Source organism: Sapajus apella, unplaced genomic scaffold (genome assembly GCF_009761245.1).
Source record: "Sapajus apella isolate SASKATOON/1434 unplaced genomic scaffold, GSC_monkey_1.0 scaffold21, whole genome shotgun sequence".
NCBI lineage: Eukaryota > Metazoa > Chordata > Mammalia > Primates > Cebidae > Sapajus > Sapajus apella.
The window spans coordinates 3261506-3284006 of NW_022436961.1; the positions used below are offsets into that span (position 1 = coordinate 3261506).

At 39.7% G+C, this 22501-nt stretch overlaps 1 protein-coding gene across 2 annotated transcripts in view; it reads left to right on the forward strand.

The window, feature by feature from the left end:
* ZMAT4 (zinc finger matrin-type 4) overlaps window positions 1–22501 on the forward strand; it is a 367024-nt gene that overhangs the window by 183559 nt on the left and 160964 nt on the right. For both annotated transcript variants that reach the window (XM_032288123.1, XM_032288124.1), the window contains exon 4: window positions 11569–11725. In XM_032288123.1, the coding sequence (XP_032144014.1) occupies window positions 11569–11725 (157 nt within the window). The remainder of the gene's footprint in view (window positions 1–11568; window positions 11726–22501) is intronic.

Below are 22501 nucleotides of genomic sequence, written 5' to 3' on the forward strand. Positions count from 1 at the left end.
ACTGTAAGATTGCTAGGGTTTTCGAGTGCTAGGGACGTTTTATAGAGTTTTTCATTGTTTTTAAGGCCTCTTCACTGGCGAGAATTAAGAAATGTATATGTTTATATGATATCTCAAGCGTTTATACTCATATCTCCAATTCAAATCAAATTACAGGTTTGATACCTATTCACTTATATTCCATCTCCTTAATCTTTTTCCACATTGAGTATGTTGGTTCACAAAGATGCAAGAAATGATGAATTAGAATATTCCATAAGTATTGATATACTTTATCCAATAATATTGCACATATCCTGTGAATAACAATATTGATGCTACAGCACCAATATAATTAACTGAGAAACGAAATGTCTTTATTGCAGCACAATAAAGACATTTTTATTTATTTACCTCTCCCATCTTTAAATATGCTATATCTATATTATCTGAGTTTACAGCCATTATACACTGCACTTTATCTTTATTGCTTCCATTTATCTTAATTATATCTATTTACATATCTATATGTACATATCTCAGACTACCACCAGTTCTTATGTCAATGTCTTCATAGTCATTTTGGTTATTAAAATCAGTCTTACATTCTAGTAGGCACAGCAGAGACAGCTCATGAGAACAAGCTTCCCCGAGTCCTTGCCTGTTTTCTCATTGGGCCCTTTACACTTAAATGTCAGCTTTGCAGGACACACAAAATGTGTCACACATCATTTTACAAATCTAAAATATATTACATCATGTATTGTTGAAATAAAACATTGCCGTTGAAATGTCTGATGACAATCTAATTTTGTTTTCATTCTGTCTTTTTCTTAGGTAATTAAAAAATATCTTTTTACGAAGTTTAGTAACTTTACTGAAAATCTTTTTTGTGTTGGTTGTTTTGGGTTGACATTTAGGGGTGTACATGGGGCTTTTTCAGTACAGATGGCCCTCCATATTCATGGGCTCCACATCTGTGGATTCAACCAACTGCAGGTCAAAATATTTGATGAAACAAAGTAAAAAATAACAATGCAATAAAAATAATCCAAATAAAAGATACAGTATAACTGTTAGCATAGCATTTATATTCTCTTAGGTATTATGAGTAATGCAGAGGTGATTTAAAGTCTACAGGAGGGTGTGTGTAGGTTATATGCAAATACTGATATTTCATTTCAAGGACTTGAGCATTTGCAGATTTTGACAAATGTAGGGGTCCTGGATCCCATTCCCCATGGATACTGAAGGATGACTGCATAGACTTCCTTTAATTTTAATTGTGGGAGAGTTCTCTCAATTTATAGTTGTTTTGTTATCTTGCTTTGTTTTTCTTCTTCAAGATCTCCATATATATATATATTAGATTATCTTTGTCTTTAATTTGTCACTTGCCAGTATATCTCGTTGTATATCATTATTTCTTTAATATATTTTTGTGTAATTCTTCATTTTATCTATTTGTCTTAGAGAATTATTCATTGTATTTATTTACTTGTTTCTTTTAGTTTAGTCTTCATTTCTGAAGAGAACGATGCGTTTATTTTTTTGTTTTTTTTTGGGGGGGAGGGGTGATGGAGTCCGGCTCTGTCGCCCAGGCTGGAGTGCAGTAGTGCTTGAAACCTCCTGGGTTCAGGCGGTTCTCCTGCCCCAGCGTCCTAAGTACCTGGGACTACAGGTGCGTGCCACCATGCCCAGCTAATTTTTTGTATGTTTGGTAGAGACGGGGTTTCACCGTGTTAGACAGGATGGTCTCGATCTCCTGACCTCATGACCTCATGATCCGTTTGCCTCGGCCTCCCAAAGTGCTGAGATTACAGGCTTGAGCCACGGCGCCCGGCCGATTCTTTTACCTCTAGTTCCTCTTGTAGTTCTCCCAGCTAATTTGTGAATTTTCTGCTTCTTAATTCTGTTGTTCTTTCATATCTTGTATGATTTTCTTAAAGTCTCTTAGTTCGCTTTGAAATATGAAGTTATTGTTTTGATCTTTTTTTGTAAGCATGTGTTTCTGGCATGTTTTCACAGCCTATAAACATGCTGTTTTGATCCTTTTTAAAAGTAATGAATTTCTATAGAATTTGATTTTGCTGTTTTTCTCTTATTATCATTATATTGTTTCTTAAACTATCAGCAGGAGGTATGATTCGAGATTGCTTTCCTGGCTGGGTACAGTGGCTCACGCCTATAATCCCAGCATTTTGGGAGGCCGAGATGGGTGGATTACCTGAGGTTGAAAGTTCGAGACCAGCCTGACCAACATGGTGAAACCCCATCTCTACTAAGAATACAAAATTTGGCTGGGCATGGTAGCGGGCACCTGTGATCCCAGCTACTGGGAAGGCTGAGACAGAAGAATCACTTGAATTGGGTCGGCGGAGGTTGTAGTGAACTGAGACGGTGCCACTGCCCTCCAGCATGGGCAACAGAGCAAGACTCTGTCTCAAACAAAAAATAAATCAAGGTTGCTTTCCTAACTTAACAGAGCTTCTTTGGGAGAGAGAGAGAGCACCTATGTGTGTGTGTAGTATAATATTTAAGATCAAAATGGTTTGTTTACTGACGTGTATTAGCTCCGCTCTCCCCTACATTTGTCTGAACCTTCTCTTTGCCTTGTCTCCACCGTTTTTGTCCTCTGTTTTGATTCTACTCTCAGCAGTTTCTCCTCAGTGTGAAGCCGTGGCCTGAAAAAGGTTCTGGTGGGTGGTATGGAAAATGTGGAGGGTCTAGGCTGTGTCTGCTCCTCCAGGCTCTCCACACACCTCTTTTACAATCTGCTGTGGGGATGGGACACGCGCTTCTGATATCAGCGGCTGTTCTCACACAGGGCTGTCAGGCTTTCTGTGAATACCTGCTGCTGTTGAGGATTCCTGTGTCTCCAGGTCCAGCAGAGCTCTCACTGCTTCCCTCTACTTCCCTGCACAGATGCTGATAGCATGCAGATGTTGTGCTGTTACTGGTTTATTTCCATTCACTTACATTTTGAGGTTCATGAGAACAACCTTGTCATCTAGTTTTGTAATAAATGTTGCCTGTGAGTTTTTTTTATTTGCCTTTGTAGTTCTATTTTTATTTGGGAATTTAGAGAGATTAAAAAAATGATACCACTGCTGCCAACAGTTTCTGCAAATTCTCATTTTATTTTGTATGTATGTATTTTCATCAATCAACAGATATTTATTAAATGGTCTATGGCAGGTCCTATTATGGACACCAAGGATATAGCTATGAACAAAACAGGGTTTCTACCGTCAAGATGTATAATAGGAAAAAAAATGGTATTTAACATGTACACTACTAAAAAAGTGAGAAAATGTCAAATGTAAGTAAATTTCATGAATTAAATGAAATGAGATAATATGTATCTATTCTTTTAAACCATTTGATTATTTGAGTATATATGTGTGTGTATATAATGTGTGTGTATACAGTGTGTGTATATAGTGTTTGTGTATACACATTATATACACACGCACATATAGATACACACACATACACACAAATATATTTGACTTACCTACAAATATTTATGAATAATATTTTCTGGATTAAAAATGGTGTTTCCATATAATGCGTTCTTTTATCTTTTTATTAATAGGCAGATAGATTTTATTCCCCATGTGACAAAGGAGGAGTTTCATGTTTAGTAATTATAAGTGACATCTAACACACTTATAGCCAAAGCTTCACCAAGTATCTTTTGAATCTGAATCTGCTTTTTTTAAACTAATATTCTATTTTTTAATACCACATTACATAAAACACTGTGCCAGGGGTTAGAGATGACACCTTTTCGCCCAAATAATCAAGTTTCTTTAGCGACAACAAGATACATGCTTAGTGCTGTCAGGCAGGGGGTTGCGGGGCAGGCCTGAATGAAGTTCTGTGGCAGTGAGGAAGCATGAGCTGTCTTTGTGGCGGGATGTCCCGGTGAGCCTGGCGGAGGAGATTGCATTTGAGTGGCCCTTGCATGTAAAGAGACGGGGCCATTTCTAGTTGGAATGAGCCACGTGAACAGAGATAACCTTAACACCGCTGGAGGAGCCTGAGAGTTCAATCAACTGCTTAGTTTTTCTTCAAACACTCATCATTCAACACGTTTTTAAGTTACTCTGTGCCAGGGCAGAGAGAGAAAGATAGATAGGAAGGGAGCTTAGTCTAGCGGGAGAGACGTGTGCTCCCCACCTGATCTGAAATTAGGCCTTTCAGTGGGACTGAATCTTCACTCACCTGCATCATCCAATAAGAACAGGCAGCCGGGAGATGAGCAGAGGGTTTTAGAGCTGAGATTCTGAGACATTTTCTTGGCAGGCTGCTTGGTGTTCCTAACCTTGAAAAAATCAATTTGCTTGGAGCATATTATGTCTGAAAAGCACCTGTGGGGAAAAAGACTGGAAGTGTGTTGAGTGTTAGATGTTAGCGGAATTTAAATGCCATGATAAGGAATTTATTTTGGAGTAGTAAAGCATCGTTGAGAGTTTTTGACAAGAAGACTAACCTAAGATGCCAGCACATCTGTGAATATGGCCAAAAATTCAAAAATCAGTTCCCCCACTTTCTGAAAAGATGACATATTGAAGAATTTATTTAAACCCTCTGAGCTTCGTTTTCTTAATCTGTAAAAACGAGCATTTATTTATGTATGTATTCACTGACACCTCATTTATTCATTCATTTTCAAGTTCAACTGATGTTTAATAAATACTCAGTTCTAGACCCACATGGTCTAATGCTGTAGGCACTCATTCAAAAGAGCTATTGAACACTTGAAATGCAGATAGTCTGAATTGAGATGTGCTGTCAGTGTAAAATATACACTTGATTTGGAAGTTTTAATATGAGAAAAAGAATATAAAATACCTCATTAATAATTTTTAAGTTGAATATATCCTGAAAGGAAAGAAGAAATAAGTTTAAGAGTTGTTGTACAGCATGGTGACGAGAGCTAATGATGATACATTATATTATTGAAAAATGCCAAGAGAGTTGATGTTAAGTGCTCTCACCACAAAAATTATAGCTATGTGAGGCAATCGTATGTTAATTAGCTAGATTTAACCATTCCAAAATGCATATATGCTTCAAATATGTAGAATTTTATGTCGATTAAAAAATTGAAAAAAATGTTTGAAATTAATTTCATGGTTTTTTTCCAAGAATATGGCATTTAGAATATTTCATTGTGGCCTCATTTACAGCTTGTACTCTCCTTCTATTGGGCAATGCTGCTCGAGATACTGGGGGCACAATAGTGAATAGTGATCAGAGACAGATAGTACGTTTCAGTGTCTAAGTCCTCTAATTCTAGAACGTGAAGTAAGTGCTCTGATCTTCCCACTCCTCTCATCCCGCCTTTGCTCTCTGGGCCCTCTATTCATTTGCGGCATTTTCTGAGCCACTTCTCTTGGTTAGTGGAGCTTATCTAACTTACATAGTTGCCCTCTCTCAGGAACTCCGGCTAATTTCTCCCTTTTGGGGTCTTGCAGCTACTGTGACCATCTGTTTCAATATTTCTTCGGTGACTGTAAAAACAAACTAAAGCCATCCAAATTCCAAAGGCAAACAGGGTTCTTCAACCCTCTTGAGTAGAAATCTTCATTATCTCTTTCCTTTGTTGTCAAAATGACCATTTCCCCCCAGAACATGGAAATTGAGAGTGTTCATCCACAGAGTCGGTGGTTTCTATCGAAGCAGCAGAGCCTATATCTGTCTAGTTAGCAGTGGAACCTGAGGCTTCCTGCCAGACTTCCTGAAGACACTACAGCTTCTCCATGGGACTCTGAACATCACCCACCTTCTAGCCATTAGGATACATCCTTTGTATATGGACATATCCTTTGTTTACAACAATAACATGTCATTCCCATTATATCTGTTTCAGTACAGTGTATGAACTTTATGCCAATTGGCCTTTTCCTGAGACAAAGCAATCATGTTGGTAAGAAAGCAAGGGAGACATCACATTAAGTGGAAACAGAGTTAAGTGATCAAGTCAGAATTGGTTAATGACTGGCCACGTCAAGTCATTCAACTATTTAGTTCATGTTTATCAAGTCTCTTTTATAAATCCAGACCTAGATCATCAGGCACTGGCGATGATCTGAGGATAATTTCTAAAGTTCTTGTAAATTTGCTGCCTTTAAGATGTTTTTAGAAAGACAATTCTAAAACGAAAACAAAACAGTAATAAAGCAATTAAAGGGCAGGACCGGCAAGGTTGTTAAGGACTAGGAGAAGTCAGGAAGGAAGACATGGATGAAATTTGCAGACATCTTGAAAGAACTCTAGGAGGAAATGAAACTTGATATCTGGATGTGACTGAAACAGGTCAGGAGGAGAGAGAACAGCTTGACCCAAATGCAGTGGAATGGGATGCACGAGCGAGAACTGTGGGAGACAGCATTGCTCAGGATCTGTATTCAGTCAGGAAATGTGACTTCCAGGCCTTTTGGTTCCAGTAAAGTGGGAGAGAAAAGACATCATTTTCTGCATTCTGCTTTTCTCCAAAGTTAAATACCAGAATATAAGCAACAACATGCATAACACTGGAAATAGTTGCATTTATTGGACATTCTACCTTACTACAGGGTATATGTTGAGAGGTACAGTTATTTCTGCCTCTAGCAGAAGGTATCAGATGACTGTTGCCTTCAGGTGTTGCTTAGTAGCAGCTGCAAGTAGAGTTTCATTATAGTCACAGAATGTCTTCTGCCAAAATGAACAGCGGTGATCAGGATCGTAGAATGTTGAGCCAGTGCTCAGAGAATTTCATATACTACACAGGAGCCAACATGAACAAAATACTCCTCATTATTTTTCACTTCCTGAATGAGTTTCACCTTCAAGCAGAAGATGCCTAGAAAAGAAAAAAACCCAACAACTTATGCTTCGCATTTTCTTTGAGCTTTTGAAATAATTTTAAATGACTCTTTTAGGCATTTTTCTCTAGAACAGATTTATTGTGATATAATTCATATGTCATGCAATTCACCTATTTAAAGTATAAAATTCAAGGATTTTAGGTGTATTCACAGAGCCGCGTTTCTGCCAGATCTACAGTTACCTTGGAAACTCTTTACTCATTAGCAATCACTCCTCATTTCTCCTTCTATCTCCCTTCTCTCCACTTCCCCACTGCCCCCTGATTCCTCGACAATCACTAATTCACTCTAAGCATTTATAGATTTTCCCGTTCTGGAAATATCATGTGAATGGAGTCATACATTATGTGGTCTTTTGTGAATGACTGGCTTCTTTTATTTAGCATAATGTTTTCAAGATTCATCCACGCTTGTATCAGTACTTGATTCTTTTGGTTGCAAACACCATGCCATTGTATGGACATACCACATTTTATTTACTCCTTGTGCAGTTGGCAGACGTTTGAGTTGTTTCTACTCTGGGGCTATTATGAATGATGTTGCTATAAAAACTCATGTAAAAGTTTTTATGTGTATATATATTTTTATTTCTCTTGAATGAAGTACATTCAATTCTCATTTTCCACAGTAGTTATGTCCTATAAAGTTACCATCAACACTGAATTGGCAAATGCTGAGCTACTGCTCCTAGGTAAAATACAGGATTAGGTCAGGGAGACCTCTGGTCACATTTTGTCAGTCCATCCATATGTAACCTTGTTTTGTGTGTGTTTCTTTTTAGAGATACCTTATTGAATATATGTATACATATATGTATGCATATATATAAAATTACATATATATGTATAATTATATATATTATATATACATATGTATAATAATATATATATATATGTATATATAATTATATTAAGAGCCCCTCTATTGTCAGGTACCTAAAATTGCCTGGTCCCTCTTCTACAACTATGATATAACTATATTCCATGATACTTTATTGTGTAACAATGGGTTTTCCTCTTCTATTATTTTTTATTCTTCTATATGATAATGAGATTGCCCAGGAGAGCAGAAATCTAGAAATAGATATTAAAACTACCATCGTGAAACTGACATATTTCTCTACTGAACCCTCAAGTTGGTTTATAAGTTGTTGACACCTTTGGTTCTTCACCTGACCATCTTTCTGTCAGTTGGAAAAATGTTGGCTTGCAATAGACCTCCCTGTGTTACCTGTCTCCTCTTTTGACTTTTATGTCATGCAAGTTACTGATCCTACAAATGAAACCTCTCCTCCATTCATTCAGTACATATTTGAAGGTCTTTCAGTGTAGTAAGTGTGGTGCTAGGTGCTGGGCCTTCACTATCAATGAGACAATTTCCTAGATCTTAAAGAAGTTTTGCTGTCTCATGATGGGCACAAATATGAAAACAAGTAAGTGTAATAATTCCACGTTCTATAAAAGAAGAATGTACAACGCACCCAGAGAACCCAAAGGCTGGTTCTCACTTCTCCCATACAGTAGAGGGAGCCAAAAGAAGCTTCAGACTGGTGCAATGGCTCACTCCTGCAATCCTAGCACTTTGGGAGGCCAAAACAGGAGCATTGCTTGAGCCCAGGAGTTCAAGACCAGCCTGGAAAACAGGTTGTAGAGATCCTGTCTTTACAAACACTAAAAAAATGTTATCGAAGTGTGGTGGCATGTGCCTGTGATCCTAGCTAATCTGGAGGTTGAGCTGAGAGGATTGCTTGAACTCAGGGAGTTCCAAGCTGCAGTGAGCTGTGATGACACCACTACACTCCAGCCTGAGTGACAGAGCAAGACCCTGTAGCCAAAAAATGAGAAGTAGCTTCACCTCAAGGAAGTGAGGAACCAGGAAGAAAGATTCTGGTATGACTGAATTAGACACAAAGTGATTCAGAAGGGCATTCCTGCATTTCCTTCAAGAAAGGCCTAAAGATGAAAACCCACATAAACAGGCCTGATTTACATGATTTTTTTTTTCTTACAATTAGGAAAGTGTGAGTGCAATATGAGACTGTAATTCCTTGATTATAATACTTCCCCTTATTTTCTGTCTGCTTCTCCAATTCTCCTGGTGCCAGCCTCCTTGATAACAGGGCATGGAGTCATACTCATCTGGCTCAGCATCTAACACAACTAGTAAGTCCTTAAAAATGTGTTGGGTAAATGAATACCATAAATCCGTTTTTCATTACTCAGTTTAAGGGCAACTCTTTGCCCTGGAAACTAGTTCTCAGTTATTTTGTACAGTGATGCTGGCCTCTGTGTCTGGGCACCACTAGACTTTCCTTAGAAATTTCTACCTGGGAGAGCTTCAGGGAGAAACGCCAGGCATGGCTGAAGTTTTCCCTGAAATTGGCAGAACAGATGCTCAGATTCTAAAGAGGATACACGGATGAACAAATGCACAGATTCTAAGATTGAGGATTAAGTTCTGGCCTATGAACTTGTTCCTAATTTTAAAAAATTACATGCTTTGACCTATGTCATGCATAAGTAGGTAAAAAAAGGCAGTATAATTCAAGCACCACCTTTTACCCTGGAAATCTTCCTTTAAAAAAGAAATAAGACTTGATTTCATTCTTTTTTATGGCCGAGTAGTATTCCATGGTGTGTGTGTGTGTGTGTGTGTGTGTGTGTGTGTGTGTATTTTCTTTATCCAATAATCTATTGATGGACACTTACATTGATTCAATATCTTTGCTATTGTAAATAGTGCTGCAATAAACATAAGAGTGAAGGTACCTTTTTAATACAATGATTTTTTTTTTGTCCTTTGGGTAGATACCCAGTAGTGAGATTTCTGGATCAAATGGTAGTTCTATTATTAGTTCCTTGTTACACTAACAGCCCAGACCTCACCACTATGCAATAAATCCGTGTCACAAAACTGCACTTGTATCCCTCAAATGTATACACATTTTTTAAAGTGAGACTAATAATATCCTCCAACATATAGTAAAGAGACACCAAGTTTGGTCTCTCATTCCTCTTGAGTGAACTGTTTGTCATTTAATGGGCTGGGACCATTTAGGAAGTCCCTGATTTGCCTCTTTCTGGTACTCCTGGTCTGTGCCCTCTGCCTGGCTTCTGTGCCATCTCCTAGGCTTGGCTGGGGAGGTAGTCAGCTTGGGAGAGCCAGGAAGCCAACTCTTCCCTTTCCCTTCAGGTCCATTTCATCTCTGTAGTATTCCATACAGAAGTATAAAAGTATTTGTACTTTTTTGTTTTTTCTCTATGGAGAAAGCTCAATGTACTTCAGTTTTAAACCCTCAGTAAGAGTATTGACAATGGGCACAGCCTCGGGGCTACTAGATTTCCTAGCAGGAAAAGACCCACTGGGAAAACCCGTTCTCTCTCCAGAGGTCTTTTTTTACTTGCTAACCACCTCCACCCCACCCCAATGTTTCAAGTCTCCTCCTGAACTTCAGGCCAGCCTCCTGCTCCAGGGACACACACACACACACACACACACACACACACACACAAACACACACACACACACACACAGCCCCTTCCTTCCAGGGACAAAATGCTAATTATCAGAGATATTACAGACTAATGCCTTAAGGAGGAAGGAGTTCATTTCCTAACTACCACATAATTTGCAAGGCAGCACTCTCTCTAGCAGTCTGAACATCTTATTACTACGCAGATAAAATATGTAATTCCCTTCTTCCAGCCCGTCTCCACCCTCATCCTCCTCACCATCCAATTTTAAATTGTACTCTCTGGGCTCACTAGGAATAACAGAAGGGACCATTGTGGGCCATATAGTCATTCCAGCTTGCTCTTTAACAAAGAGAAGCTTGGCTATTGCTGCATCATTAAGGAATAGATTAACCTCTTATCTAAAAGTCTATTCTACCCTCCAATTTTAACTAAGCAGGAGAAGAGGCATGGATTCATCCCCCCCTTCATAAGTATAGGTGATTGATGATCTGCGTGCACAATAGCAGGTCACATGGTCTGACCAAGGATTTATTTTTTTCTGAATTATGATTCATTTTCATTAAGTCTTACAAAGGAATAAAAATCCAACTGGATTTAAGCATTTCTTGCAGCATTTACTGAATCACCTTTCTTGAAGAAAAGTAAAATTACATGAACTCTCCCAGAAAATCCAGCCAGCACCGTCATTATAGCTTTATGATATGGACTCAAGTTAATTATGAGAAACACTCAATTCCTTAAAGAAATCTTTAAAAACCTTGAACATCGTGGCCATGTATCCTGGTGAGGCTAAAATTGGTCAAAAGCAGAGCAGAATAACAAATGATAATTTCTGCTAAATAATTCAGGCCATCTGAACTCTGATATTTTACTGACTTTAATGAGTATAATGGGTCCAATTAGAGACTGCTTTCCTTCACTGTGCCAGGCTCAATGTGCTCTCATTTAATTGTGGGCCCTGTTTTTATTTGGACAACTCATCTCTGCAAATTTGTCCTGAAATCCCAGTATCTGGCGTTAATATCTACTAACTAAATGTATGTCAAACTCAGTCACTGAGTAAGTTTTGGTGATGATTATCATGAAGAAAAAGAGATTGCAGAACAAAAACTAGATGTTTCAACACACTAGTTCATCTGGGATAAGTCTCATTTGCAAAGGAGTGAAATGGGAAAAAGAAATCATGAGACCTGAGTTTGTCTCACACGTGGCCTTTCTTTCTCTCCACACAGGGGAGTGATGCTGACATGGTGGATAAGAACAAGTGCTGCACTCTCTGCAACATGTCATTCACTTCGGCCGTGGTGGCCGATTCCCATTATCAAGGCAAAATCCACGCTAAGAGGTTAAAACTCTTGCTAGGAGAGAAGACCCCATTGAAGACCACAGGTATGTATAGGAACAGTGATCATGCGGAGACCCTGAAAATCAAGCGCTGACCTGCCATGCGGATCATGCTCCTCTTTCATAGGCAGTTGCCAGAACCAGAGCCCAGTGGTAGACGTCACTCAAAGCCTAAAGAATGGGTGGCCTACCTCAGCAGACCTTGCTGTCTAAATACCATTTCAGGTGCTCATTCTAACAGCCTGGCTCCTTCCAATGAAATAATGCATCAGCTTGCATCTGCTGAAGAGCTGTGTGCATTCTGCAAGATGTTGTCTATCATGCCTACTATGTATTATGTAAGATGTGGTATCTATTCTGTTTTCTAGATTCCGTCTGCAATCAGTGTGGATCATGCATGCTAGGTTACGTGCAATAGAGAGACCCCCTCTCAATGTCTGTATAAAGTAGGACATCATCCTTTTTTACCTGGAGGGCTGGGAGGAACAGAAAGAAAAACTGTAGTCTTTAAAACTGCTTTAGTGTGCCAAGAACTGATTTTTTTTTTTTTTCCCTGAGATGACATTCTCATCATCTTTGCAGGGGATCCTGTGATTCAAGCCTATTAACTTTCACAAGTAAAAGCTTAAATATTGATAACTGATTATTTGACCTTCTAATTGCTTAACTAAAATAAATTCTTCAGAGGCCTATCAAATCATGAAAGCTAAAATACTGTTATAATTTAATCAAGATGGACTATTTGGACAAGATTTATGTTGTGGCAGAAATGTGACCAAACAGGTTATAATCCGAAGAAGTTGGGGGCATATTTCATGGTGCCTACTCTTTCCATTGCAATTGAAATTTAGCAGTGCATTTTATCTTGCTGTCTAATGAATCATGCATAAACTGTGGGTGTAATTATTTTTTAAATGGTATTTTGGAAACTGGAGAGAGTCTAAAACAATGCTTGGCTTTTATCCTTACCACTGTTTTTCTTAAGAAAAACATATTGTTTTACTAGAGAATCACAAGGTTCATTTTACTGTATTTTTCTAGTTAGTTTAACTAAACAGCATTGTTTTTATAAAGGGGGCTGTGACATTCAGGCCTAAGATGGGTTTGCGAAGCACATGAAATCTGGAGACAAGCTCTGTGTTTGGGGGCACAGGTTGTGTGTCAGCATTTGATGAGCAGCCAGTCTTGCTCCCTGAAAGGTTGCATATTCACCTTGTAACCTACTCTCCATCAAATCTCTTAAAATAGACACCTCAAAAAGACAGTCACTGGAAAATTTTTACCTGTTTTCCCATGAATGAGTAACCAGCCCATTTGTTTTCTTTGCTGAAGCAGAATATTACCGTTAAATTAAATTTTGGAGGCAATGATGGAAGAGGAGAAGGTGTGTGTTTGTTTATCACATCAATTAGCAAACGGAGAGTTATTCTTTCTGAAAAACAAAATATCGCCACATGGCAAAACTAGTTCTTCATGAATTTAAACAGATTCAAGACAACCGAGCATCTGGTTGTTTTCCTGAATTCAAACACCCTCAGAACTGGAAACTAGAACTTGGGGGCAATTTGTTAGCTGTCATCAATATACTCCAAAGGAAAAAGAAAAAACGAAGTACAGCCTTTACTTAATGGCTTAGTCTTGGCTGTTCATGGGGCTGGCTCAGCCCTCCCTGTTGCAAAAAGCAGGTTGCTAGGTAGGCAAGAAGGGAATGAGTAGGGTGTGGTGCACGAACAGCTGTGGCTCAGGTTGGGCCTGCCTTGTGCCAGCACCCCCTTCACACCCAGCTCATACCCCTCTGGAGCGTGCCCTTCCATCCATTCCCCTCTGAAGCTGCTTTGAGCAGAAAGGATCTTGGAAAGTAGCAACAGCAGACAGATCAGAGTGCCTAGGAAGCTAACCTGGCTCCTGGCTTGGGCTGGTGTCAACCCAGCTGTTGGCAGGGAGCAGAGAAAGCAAGGGCTCCTACTAGAGGGAAAGTAGTCAGACATGAGGCAGATTGGTTAACAGGAGAGAAGGCATGCAAATGCATGCAACGCGAATACACGCAACGCGAATACACGACAGCCTTCGGAATGAGACCCAAATGCAGTAGAAATTGGACATTTTTATGTTAGATTCAGCAAAGTAGGGGCATGTATGATGGATTGTACAAAAAGGGAGCAATCTAATGCTGTTGGATGGAGTGGGGACACCCAGCAGGGCCTCTCTGTTTAGAGTCTTCTTCGTCTCTCCAGGCAGCACTCCCTCCTTCTGGATGTGGGGCAGGACTCTTTCTGGAAAGGGGGTCTAATGCCCTACTGTCAAACATTGGTCAGATAATTTCTTTTTTTTTTGAGACAGAGTTTCACTCTTGTTGCCTACACTGGAGTGCAATGGTGCCATTTTGGCTCACTGCAACCTCTGCCTCCTGGGTTCAAGCAATTGTCCTGCCTCAGCCTCCCAAGTAGCTGGGATTACAGACATACGCCACCATGCCCGGCTAATTTTGTACTTTTAATAGAGACGGGGTTTCTCCATGTTGGTCAGGCTGATCTTGAACTCCCAACATTAGATAATTTGCCTGCCTTCCCCTCCCAAAGTGCTGGGATTACAGGCATGAGCCACTGCACCCGGCCCCATAATTTCTTTATGGTCAGTTTTTACACAGAAAGGTGAGGGGAATGAGGGGAAAGTTAGAGTAATATTTTTAGGTTTTATGACCGGCTTTGGGGAGAAAGGGGTTCTGGTTTCTGACCTTCCTTGGAAAAGAGGGTTTCCAGGCTAGCCTTGGATGAGAATGGGACAGGGACAGGAGGGTAGGAGAATGTCAGGGAAAAACTTGCTTCTGAGGCTGCTGCTTGGGTCTTCATCTTGAGGTATTATTGTCTGAGCCCCAGTGGCAGAAGTAGGCATTGGGGGGATGTCCCAGATGAAGGGTTGAACGTCTGATAGGAGGATGGCACCAGTGTCAGAGGCTCTGGGCCCAGGGAGTGCACAGGAGAACCAGCAGTGTGCTGGCATAGGGAGATCCTGGCCTGCTGCAGTGCTGAGTTCTAGGAAAGGATAGGCTGTGAAGACCATGGCAGGACACCACCATTTAATACGAGCATCCTGGGCTGGAATCCATGCCTAGGGAACAAAACACGAGCTGAATTCTAGCCTTAGGTTGGGGCTTGGTCTCAAGTTACTGCAAGTACAGGAGAAAGACCTGGAGGCACTGGAAAAGAAAACCCACGCTGTGGCCCCCTGAGCTATCAGGTGAAGCTCCCTGAATGGAGTCCAGATGCCATCTTCCCTGGCTGTCTACAGCCACGCTGAGCAGCAGCTTCCAAGGGCTTCACCCTCCACGTGGTGGCTGCCTTGTGCTCCTCTAGGAACCACTCTGCCTAATTAACCAAGTTGGCTTCAAATTGTTTCTGTAATAAAAACAAAAGAAAAAAAAACATAAAAAAGACAATCAACTGAATCAACATGCAAGAGAAACAATTCGGCTCAGGTATGCTGCCCTAACCCCAGTGAATAAGAGGCTCTTGAACTGCGGTGATTTCTGTGTTGGAATAATTAAACCACAACTCGTTGCTTCTGCCAGATACTTTGATGAGGGTGAGCAGTTGGGATCTGTGAATCACTACCTTTCCACCTCCTCAAGCTGCACTTTGATCAAGCATCCTCTGGGTCTCCTGCAGAATGAGTTGCAACTCGAGTTGCCTTCTCCAGATGGGTGCATATTTACTAGGGTTTCTGAAATGCTTGGCAGAGCTGCTGGAATAACGCTCATTCATTTACATATTGTCTGTGGCTGCTTTTATGCTGCAGTGGCAGAATTGAGTCTTTATTACAGGGATGATCCAGGCCACAGAGCCTAAAATATTTGCTGTGTGACTCTACATAAAAGTTTGCTGACAACTGATCTAGATCCTGGATGATCTTGAAGAACGTGCAACAAGGAGACTCACAACAGGAGATGGTGTGAGTTTCTGTATAAAATGGAAGCAGTCTTCCAGATGTGTACCAGTCAGGAGCTGCGGAGGTACCTGGGGTAGGGATTAGTGAAAAGGATGTGACCGAGAGCAGGCTCATAACTGTAATTCCAACATTCTGGGAGGCTGAGGCTAGAGGATTGCTTGAGCCCAGGAGTTTGATACCAGCCTGGGCAATGTAGTGAGACCTTTTCTCTACAAAAAATTAAATATTAGCCAGGTGTGGTGGCACATGCCTGTAGTCCCAGCTTCTCAGGAGGCTGAGGGGGGAGGATCAATTGAGCCTTGGAGGCTGATGCTACAGTAAGCCGAGGTTGCACCACTGCACTCCAGCCTGGGTGACAGAGGAAACCCTATCTTAGGGAAAAAAGAGAAAAAGACCCAGCCATTGGGTTTAGGGCACACTTTAATCCAGTATGAGCTCATTTTAGCTTGACTAGTTATAGCTGCAAAAACCCTATTTCCAAATAACTTGACATTCTGAGATTCTGGGGGACATACATTTGAGGGGACACTGTTTAACCCAGTATATGAGCAAACTCCAGTTAACTGCTGGCAGCCGGCAAAAATCACAGGCTCTGATTCTGTGCCTGCCAGCTCTTGATTCTCCTCTCCCAACCTCCTTTTTGAATGATAAATCCATATCAGCAAGATCTCGTCAAAATCCTGAAGAAAACATCATTTACCTGGTCTCTTTAGAAACTTTCTTTTGAAAAAAATATGAATGGGAAGAAATCTGATGTACGGGAAAAAAAGCCTTAAACTATAGGTATTCTCTATTTTCCACCATTCATCAAAGTGATTTTTAAGATTATGCATAATCTGAATGGTTAGGTTCTATCCTGCATTAATAAGAACATTCATCTCTGTCTGTAGCAGAGACTTTGCTTATCTGACACCCATTTGCTTCTTATCTTCCCCAGACTTGCAATTGATTGTGTGTTAAGGCCTGGCTACCAGATGGAAAAGAGCCATTCAACTGCATTAGACTTTGCATGAACAAGAAATAAGCCTGTATTGTGATACTCAGTGGTTGTATGATATTACAGGAGAGTCTAATCTATCCTGGTGGCTACATTATCACTTAAAGTTATTGTTTCAGTTATAAGCTTTTATGAACACATCTATCATTCATAGAGAAAATGGATATGAGTGCAATCTTTCATATAATTCCCAGACATCATTAGCTTGACAGGTAATGACATCAAATTTAACAATAACCTTTCTTTCATTTCTGACCCTTCAAAGTTTGAAGTGGCCCTAGGGTTATGTGTGTCTTAGCTAACAAGGCTGGATGGATGAAGGACCGTTCTGAGGCGTGCTCTGCAGGGACCACGGTTATTACTGCCTCTGTTCATGACTGTACCTCTGGGCACATAGTAGGCATTTAATTAGTACTTGTTGGATGTGTAAAAATTGGAAGCATACACTAGAATAATGATACACAGTTAAGTGTCTACAGTTTTATTTTCGAATTAGTTACCTTGGTTATTTAAATTTTAGTCAAGTGTGATTATTAAAAAAAAAAACAGTGGTTTTCCAATTTAACAGGAATTTATCATTCCTGTCCACTTGCTTGATCTTACAAAACTTCTCTCTTTGTAAAATAGGTGATATACAGAATAACAGAGGCCACAAACAGAGGCCATAAAGTCAGACCCAGTTTTAAATTCTGCTTATGTCCAGGGGGATATTCACAAGTTGTTTTAATTCTTCACCCCTGAATTTGCTATGGGTAAAGTGTCTCACTATAAAAATTCCACATTGCAGAATTATTATACTGAGTCAGAAGATATAAGTAAAATACTTGATATAGTGCCTGCCATACAAATTAAGTGTGGAATGGATTTATTATTGTATGTAAATACATACAAGTGTATGCACACACACAGTCGAGACTCATTGTTTGAGGGTTCTTGTACTGATGAATCCACTATGATTTATTTGTAACTCCAAATTAATACTGCTGGTGCTTTTGGGGTTATTCCCAGACGTGTGAAATTGTGAAACATGTGAGTCATGCCAAGTGCACATTCCCAGCTGAGGTTAAACACGCTGACATTCTGCCTTCATGTTTCAGCTCTCATTTAGTAAACAAGTCCTTCTCTCTCTCTTTTTGTAGTGTATTTAGTGCTACGTGTTTTGCACTTTTTGTGCTTTTTGTTGGTGATTTTGCTACTTAAAATGGCCCCCAAGGGTAGTGCTGAAATGTTATCTAACATTCAGTAAGTACAAGAAGGCTGTGATGAACCTTACTGAGAAAATAAGCTTCATTCAGACATGAGTTACAGTGCCATTGGTGGTGTGTTTAAAGTTATTAAACATTTATATTAAATTAGACATAGTTAAACAGAAACACGTATACATCCAGGTTGTCTATTGATTGATCAAAATCTTCTAACCACAAATTCCTAGGAACTTAACCCTGAATTTCTCCTAGGAGCAAATGATCAGTATTTGCTATTTCAGTCTTCCTGGAAACTTTGTAAAATGTAACTATCATGAATAACAAGAATAGACTATATTCATAGCAAAAGTGCTTTCTATTCATTACATTTATATAAAATAAGTTTCAAAAAGCCTGTTTATCTCTCAACAATTAAATAAGAATATATACTATTTAAAATATTCTGGGTGTGATGGTGGTGGTAAAACTACATACAGTTGAATAGACTCCATCTAGCTTCATAATGAAATCAATAATCATAACCGATAATTGTAAAGATGTTATACAGAAACAACACATGCAGTGTTTCACCTAATCTTCATAAAAAGCATGAAGCATACAGTATTATTATATCCAATTTACTGAAGAGGAAATAGACCCCACAGGCTGAGTAACTTGCCTGATTTTACATTGTAAGATACAGAATTGGAAGTCAAGCCCAGAACCTTTGATTTGCAGAGTCCTGGACCTTTCTTTCATTTCTAGCAATACATAATGTTTCATAAAATGATTTACTGATATTTGCTCACCTACTGAACAGAACATTTCAAAATCCAAAGCTCTCACTAAGTGGACTGGTAGCAACAAAGACAGACATTTATACACTTTAAATCAAGTATTTCTTATTTGCAGGAACAGTAAACAATGTAAGAAAAGGAACAGATGAGCAATGATTTCATTCACTGCATGTGTCGTGTGTTTATTGTATATTCCTCTTCTAAAATCTTGTTAGTTCTCTTCTTTATTTCCTTATATCCTGTTGAAAATGAGAGAGACAGAGCTTCAGAACTTTTCCATAAATTTCCATGCCAGACACAGAATTGCTTATTTAAGTTCTCTGTTGAATAAGTAAGGATCAGGGTATTCTAGATCTGTTGAAAGTTACATAAATTCAAATTTTGAATAATATATGCACTCTAGGTTCAATCAGCACCTCATATTTGCATATAAGATTTTATAAACCGTAGCAGTTCTTTCATCTGAATCAGGTTATTTGGTTTGTGTGGCATAATCTGTCTAGATGCTTGTTTTAATAGATGCAAACAATAGTTTGTCAAACAGGCACGTCGTAATAGTGGTGCATTTTCTTTTAAATTAGGAAAACTGGCATGTTCAGAGGCATCATCTCTAGATCAGTGCATTTGTTCCAGTGATGTTTTGGCTTTTCTAAGCTTATAAATGTAAGTAATAGATTCACAGAATTGCAGAGCTGGAAGGGGCTTAGTGTTTGTTATTTTAGCTCTCTCAGATTCCTTGTGAGAAAACTGAAGCCCAGAGGGGTGAAATCATTTACCCAAGGTGATACAAGTGGCTGACAGCAAAGACACTTCTCTTTCAGTAATGATTCCCTGGTGTCACTGACAGGAGAAACCATGCCAGTTAGTCCATGACTGTCCTACAGTGAGTAGGATTTAAATCCATTAGCAATGTGAGGTGAGCTGAATTCTTTTGGCCATAATTTTCATGCCCTGGGTCATAGTAAGCTTGGGGAAATGATTAGATCAAGACTGCCTCAGTTTTTGTTTTATGGTTGATAACTAATGAAACAAGAGATCAATGATTGGATCAAACTAAAGATTTTAACAAGGAGCGGAGCCTATGGCTTAGGTGATTTTCACAAATCTTTTTCAATACCGTAAACTTGCTTTTCTCTTTTGAGTGATCACATGGTGGTATAAGACAGTTGATGATCTCAGGAGCTTTTATGATGTGGTTATACCTTTATTTCAGAAAATATTCTTTGACATACTTTTATTTATTTATTTATTTATTTATTTATTTATTTTGAGATGGAGTTTTGCTCTTGTTACCCAGGCTGGAGTGCAATGGCCCGATGTCGGCTCACCTCAACCTCCGCCTCCTGGGTTCAGGCAATTCTCCTGCCTCAGCCTCCTGAGTAGCTGGGATTACAGGCACGCACCACCATGCCCAGCTAATTTTTTGTATTTTTAGTAGAGACGGGGTTTCACCATGTTGACCAGTTTGGTCTCCATCTCTTGACCTCGTGATCCACCCGCCTCGGCCTCTCAAAGTGCTGGGATTACAGGTGTGAGCCACCTCGCCCAGCCCGACATACTTTTATAAAGGAAAATAGTAGAACATTAAAACAATCAATTTCCTGTGCATACTCTGAAACTGTCAACAGAAAACATGGTCAGGACTTGGAAGCCATACACAAAATGCATTACTATTCAGAAAAAAGTACAAGTGAAAGATTTTCTGGCAACAACTCCTGAATCATCTATTAAAGATAAGAACCCTAAAAGCGTCTAGTCTATAAAATTGAGAAGACACTCATAAAGTAAGCTTACACCTGAAATAATTGATAGTAAATGTCCCAAACTATATTCTCATTCTTTGAAATATCTATACATTTTAAACATCAGCCTCAAAATTCTTGCTTAATGCTCAGATTTGTTTCTTTAAGAATCAGATACAATAGGTACCAATTACTGCCTGACATTTGAGTGCAATTAATATAACATTTTGAAATATTTTTAAAAATCCATGTAAATTACTTCTGCTCCCTGACCGTGAAGGTTGGGGAGAAGGCCGACCCTAGCCGTTCACTGGGGTACCTCTCCCTCTTTAGAGCCAGGCAAAGGGCGAAATCTCGACCTATGGACTCTGGCTACTTTATGATCTCAACCAGGATGCTGTTGTGTTCTCGGCCTCCACAGGCAGGAGGTCCAGCCCTGGGGCTCCCTTTGAAGTAGATTTCAATCATCTGTTTTCCTACATGGGCCAAATCTTTTCTATGCCAACCTAGGCCATGGAAAAGAAGAGCAAGTTCCCATGGGCAGCATTCCTAGGGAGGCCCCCCAACTTGGATATGCTGTTTTTAAGCCGCCCAGGTCTCTATTGACAGTTGCAACTCCCTTTTTTCCTAGTCCCCAAGAAGCCAATTACTTTGCCAACGACAGGCCTTCCCTCTTTAACATTCAGATCCTTTTGCCTCTCAGACAATGCAGCACAAATCCATTTGCTCATTCTCTCTTAGGGAAGGGGAAAACCAGACTTCAGGGCCTAGCTAGCATTTTGGAACGGAATGCAAAAATTCCTCTTATATCAATGAAGTGAGCCTATAAGAAAACAAGGCATCTAATTTCTTGATAGGTTACTCTGCTATGTAAATTGTCACGTGACACAGACGCCTAGCATGTTCACTTACTGAAAACAGAAAGATGAAATTTAATGTATTTTCCTCACTTTGTCAGCCTTCAGAGAAATTGTTTCTCTTGTGTAGGATTTCCTGCTAAGTGATTTTCTTCTATTGTTTGTTGAGCACTCAGTAGTTTATGGCTCTAATTGTAAATCCACCTAAAGTTTTTAAGGGGTATTTTGTCCATCTTGAGGTACCATGAATTTTAAAGGGGAGATTAAACGGTCCCGATGAAGTTTATTTTATTTTTATTTTTATTTTTTTGAGACAGAGTCTTGCCTTGTCTCCCAGGCTGGAGTGCAGTGGCACGATCTTAGCTCGCTGCAACCTCCGCCTCCCAGGTTTAAGCGATTCTTCTGCCTCAGCCTCCAGAATAGCTGAGATTACAGGTGCATGCCACCATACCCAGCTAATTTTTGTATTTTTACTAGAGATGGGGTTTCACCATGTTAGCCAGGCTGGTCTTGAACTGCTGACCTCATAATCCACCTGCCTGGGCCTCTCAAAGTGCTGGGATTACAGGTGTGAGCCACCTCACCCGGCCTACTTTACTGTATTCAATTTGTTGTTGTTGCTCAGTTGCATTGAAGAACTAAGCAACAAAGTTTTGCAACCCTTTTTGGAGGCAGCAGTTCTTCTTGTTAGTGGTACTGGCTGAAGACATAATCTGGGCCTTCTGAGTGCAATTCTCAAAACTGTAGAAATCGGTAAGTCTTTGGAAGCCAGGGGTCCTCAGTCATCTAAAGGAGAGATTGCTGCTATCTTGCCACCTGTTGAGATCACTTAACTGAGAAGCAGGAGATGGGTTGAAGGCCTACCTGTGAATTTTTGCAGGATTATATCTTGATTAGTGCAGACTGCTAATCATTAGCGTCTTCATTTTGCATTTCACTCAACAGAGTAGATGAAGTTTTAATACCTGGCCCTTTCATTTTCAGTTAGCAAAACTAATATATCAAGAATGCTAATGAGCAGGCAAGGCAAGGACTCTCTGTGGTATGTAAATGAACCTTGAGTCCAGCCTTTTTGACACAAAGGGAGGTTTTATGTGTAGTCAAAGAAGTCAGAGAGAAAGAGGTCCATACATCTGATGAATCCTGATAATTCTATATTCAAAATTTGAGCTTTTTTTTTCTTTTTCTTTCTGAGAAGGAGTCTTGGTCTGTCGCCAGGCTGGAGTGCAGTGGCGCAATCTCAACTCACTGCAACCTCGGCCTCCCGGGTTCAAGCAATTTGCCTGCCTCAGCCTCCTG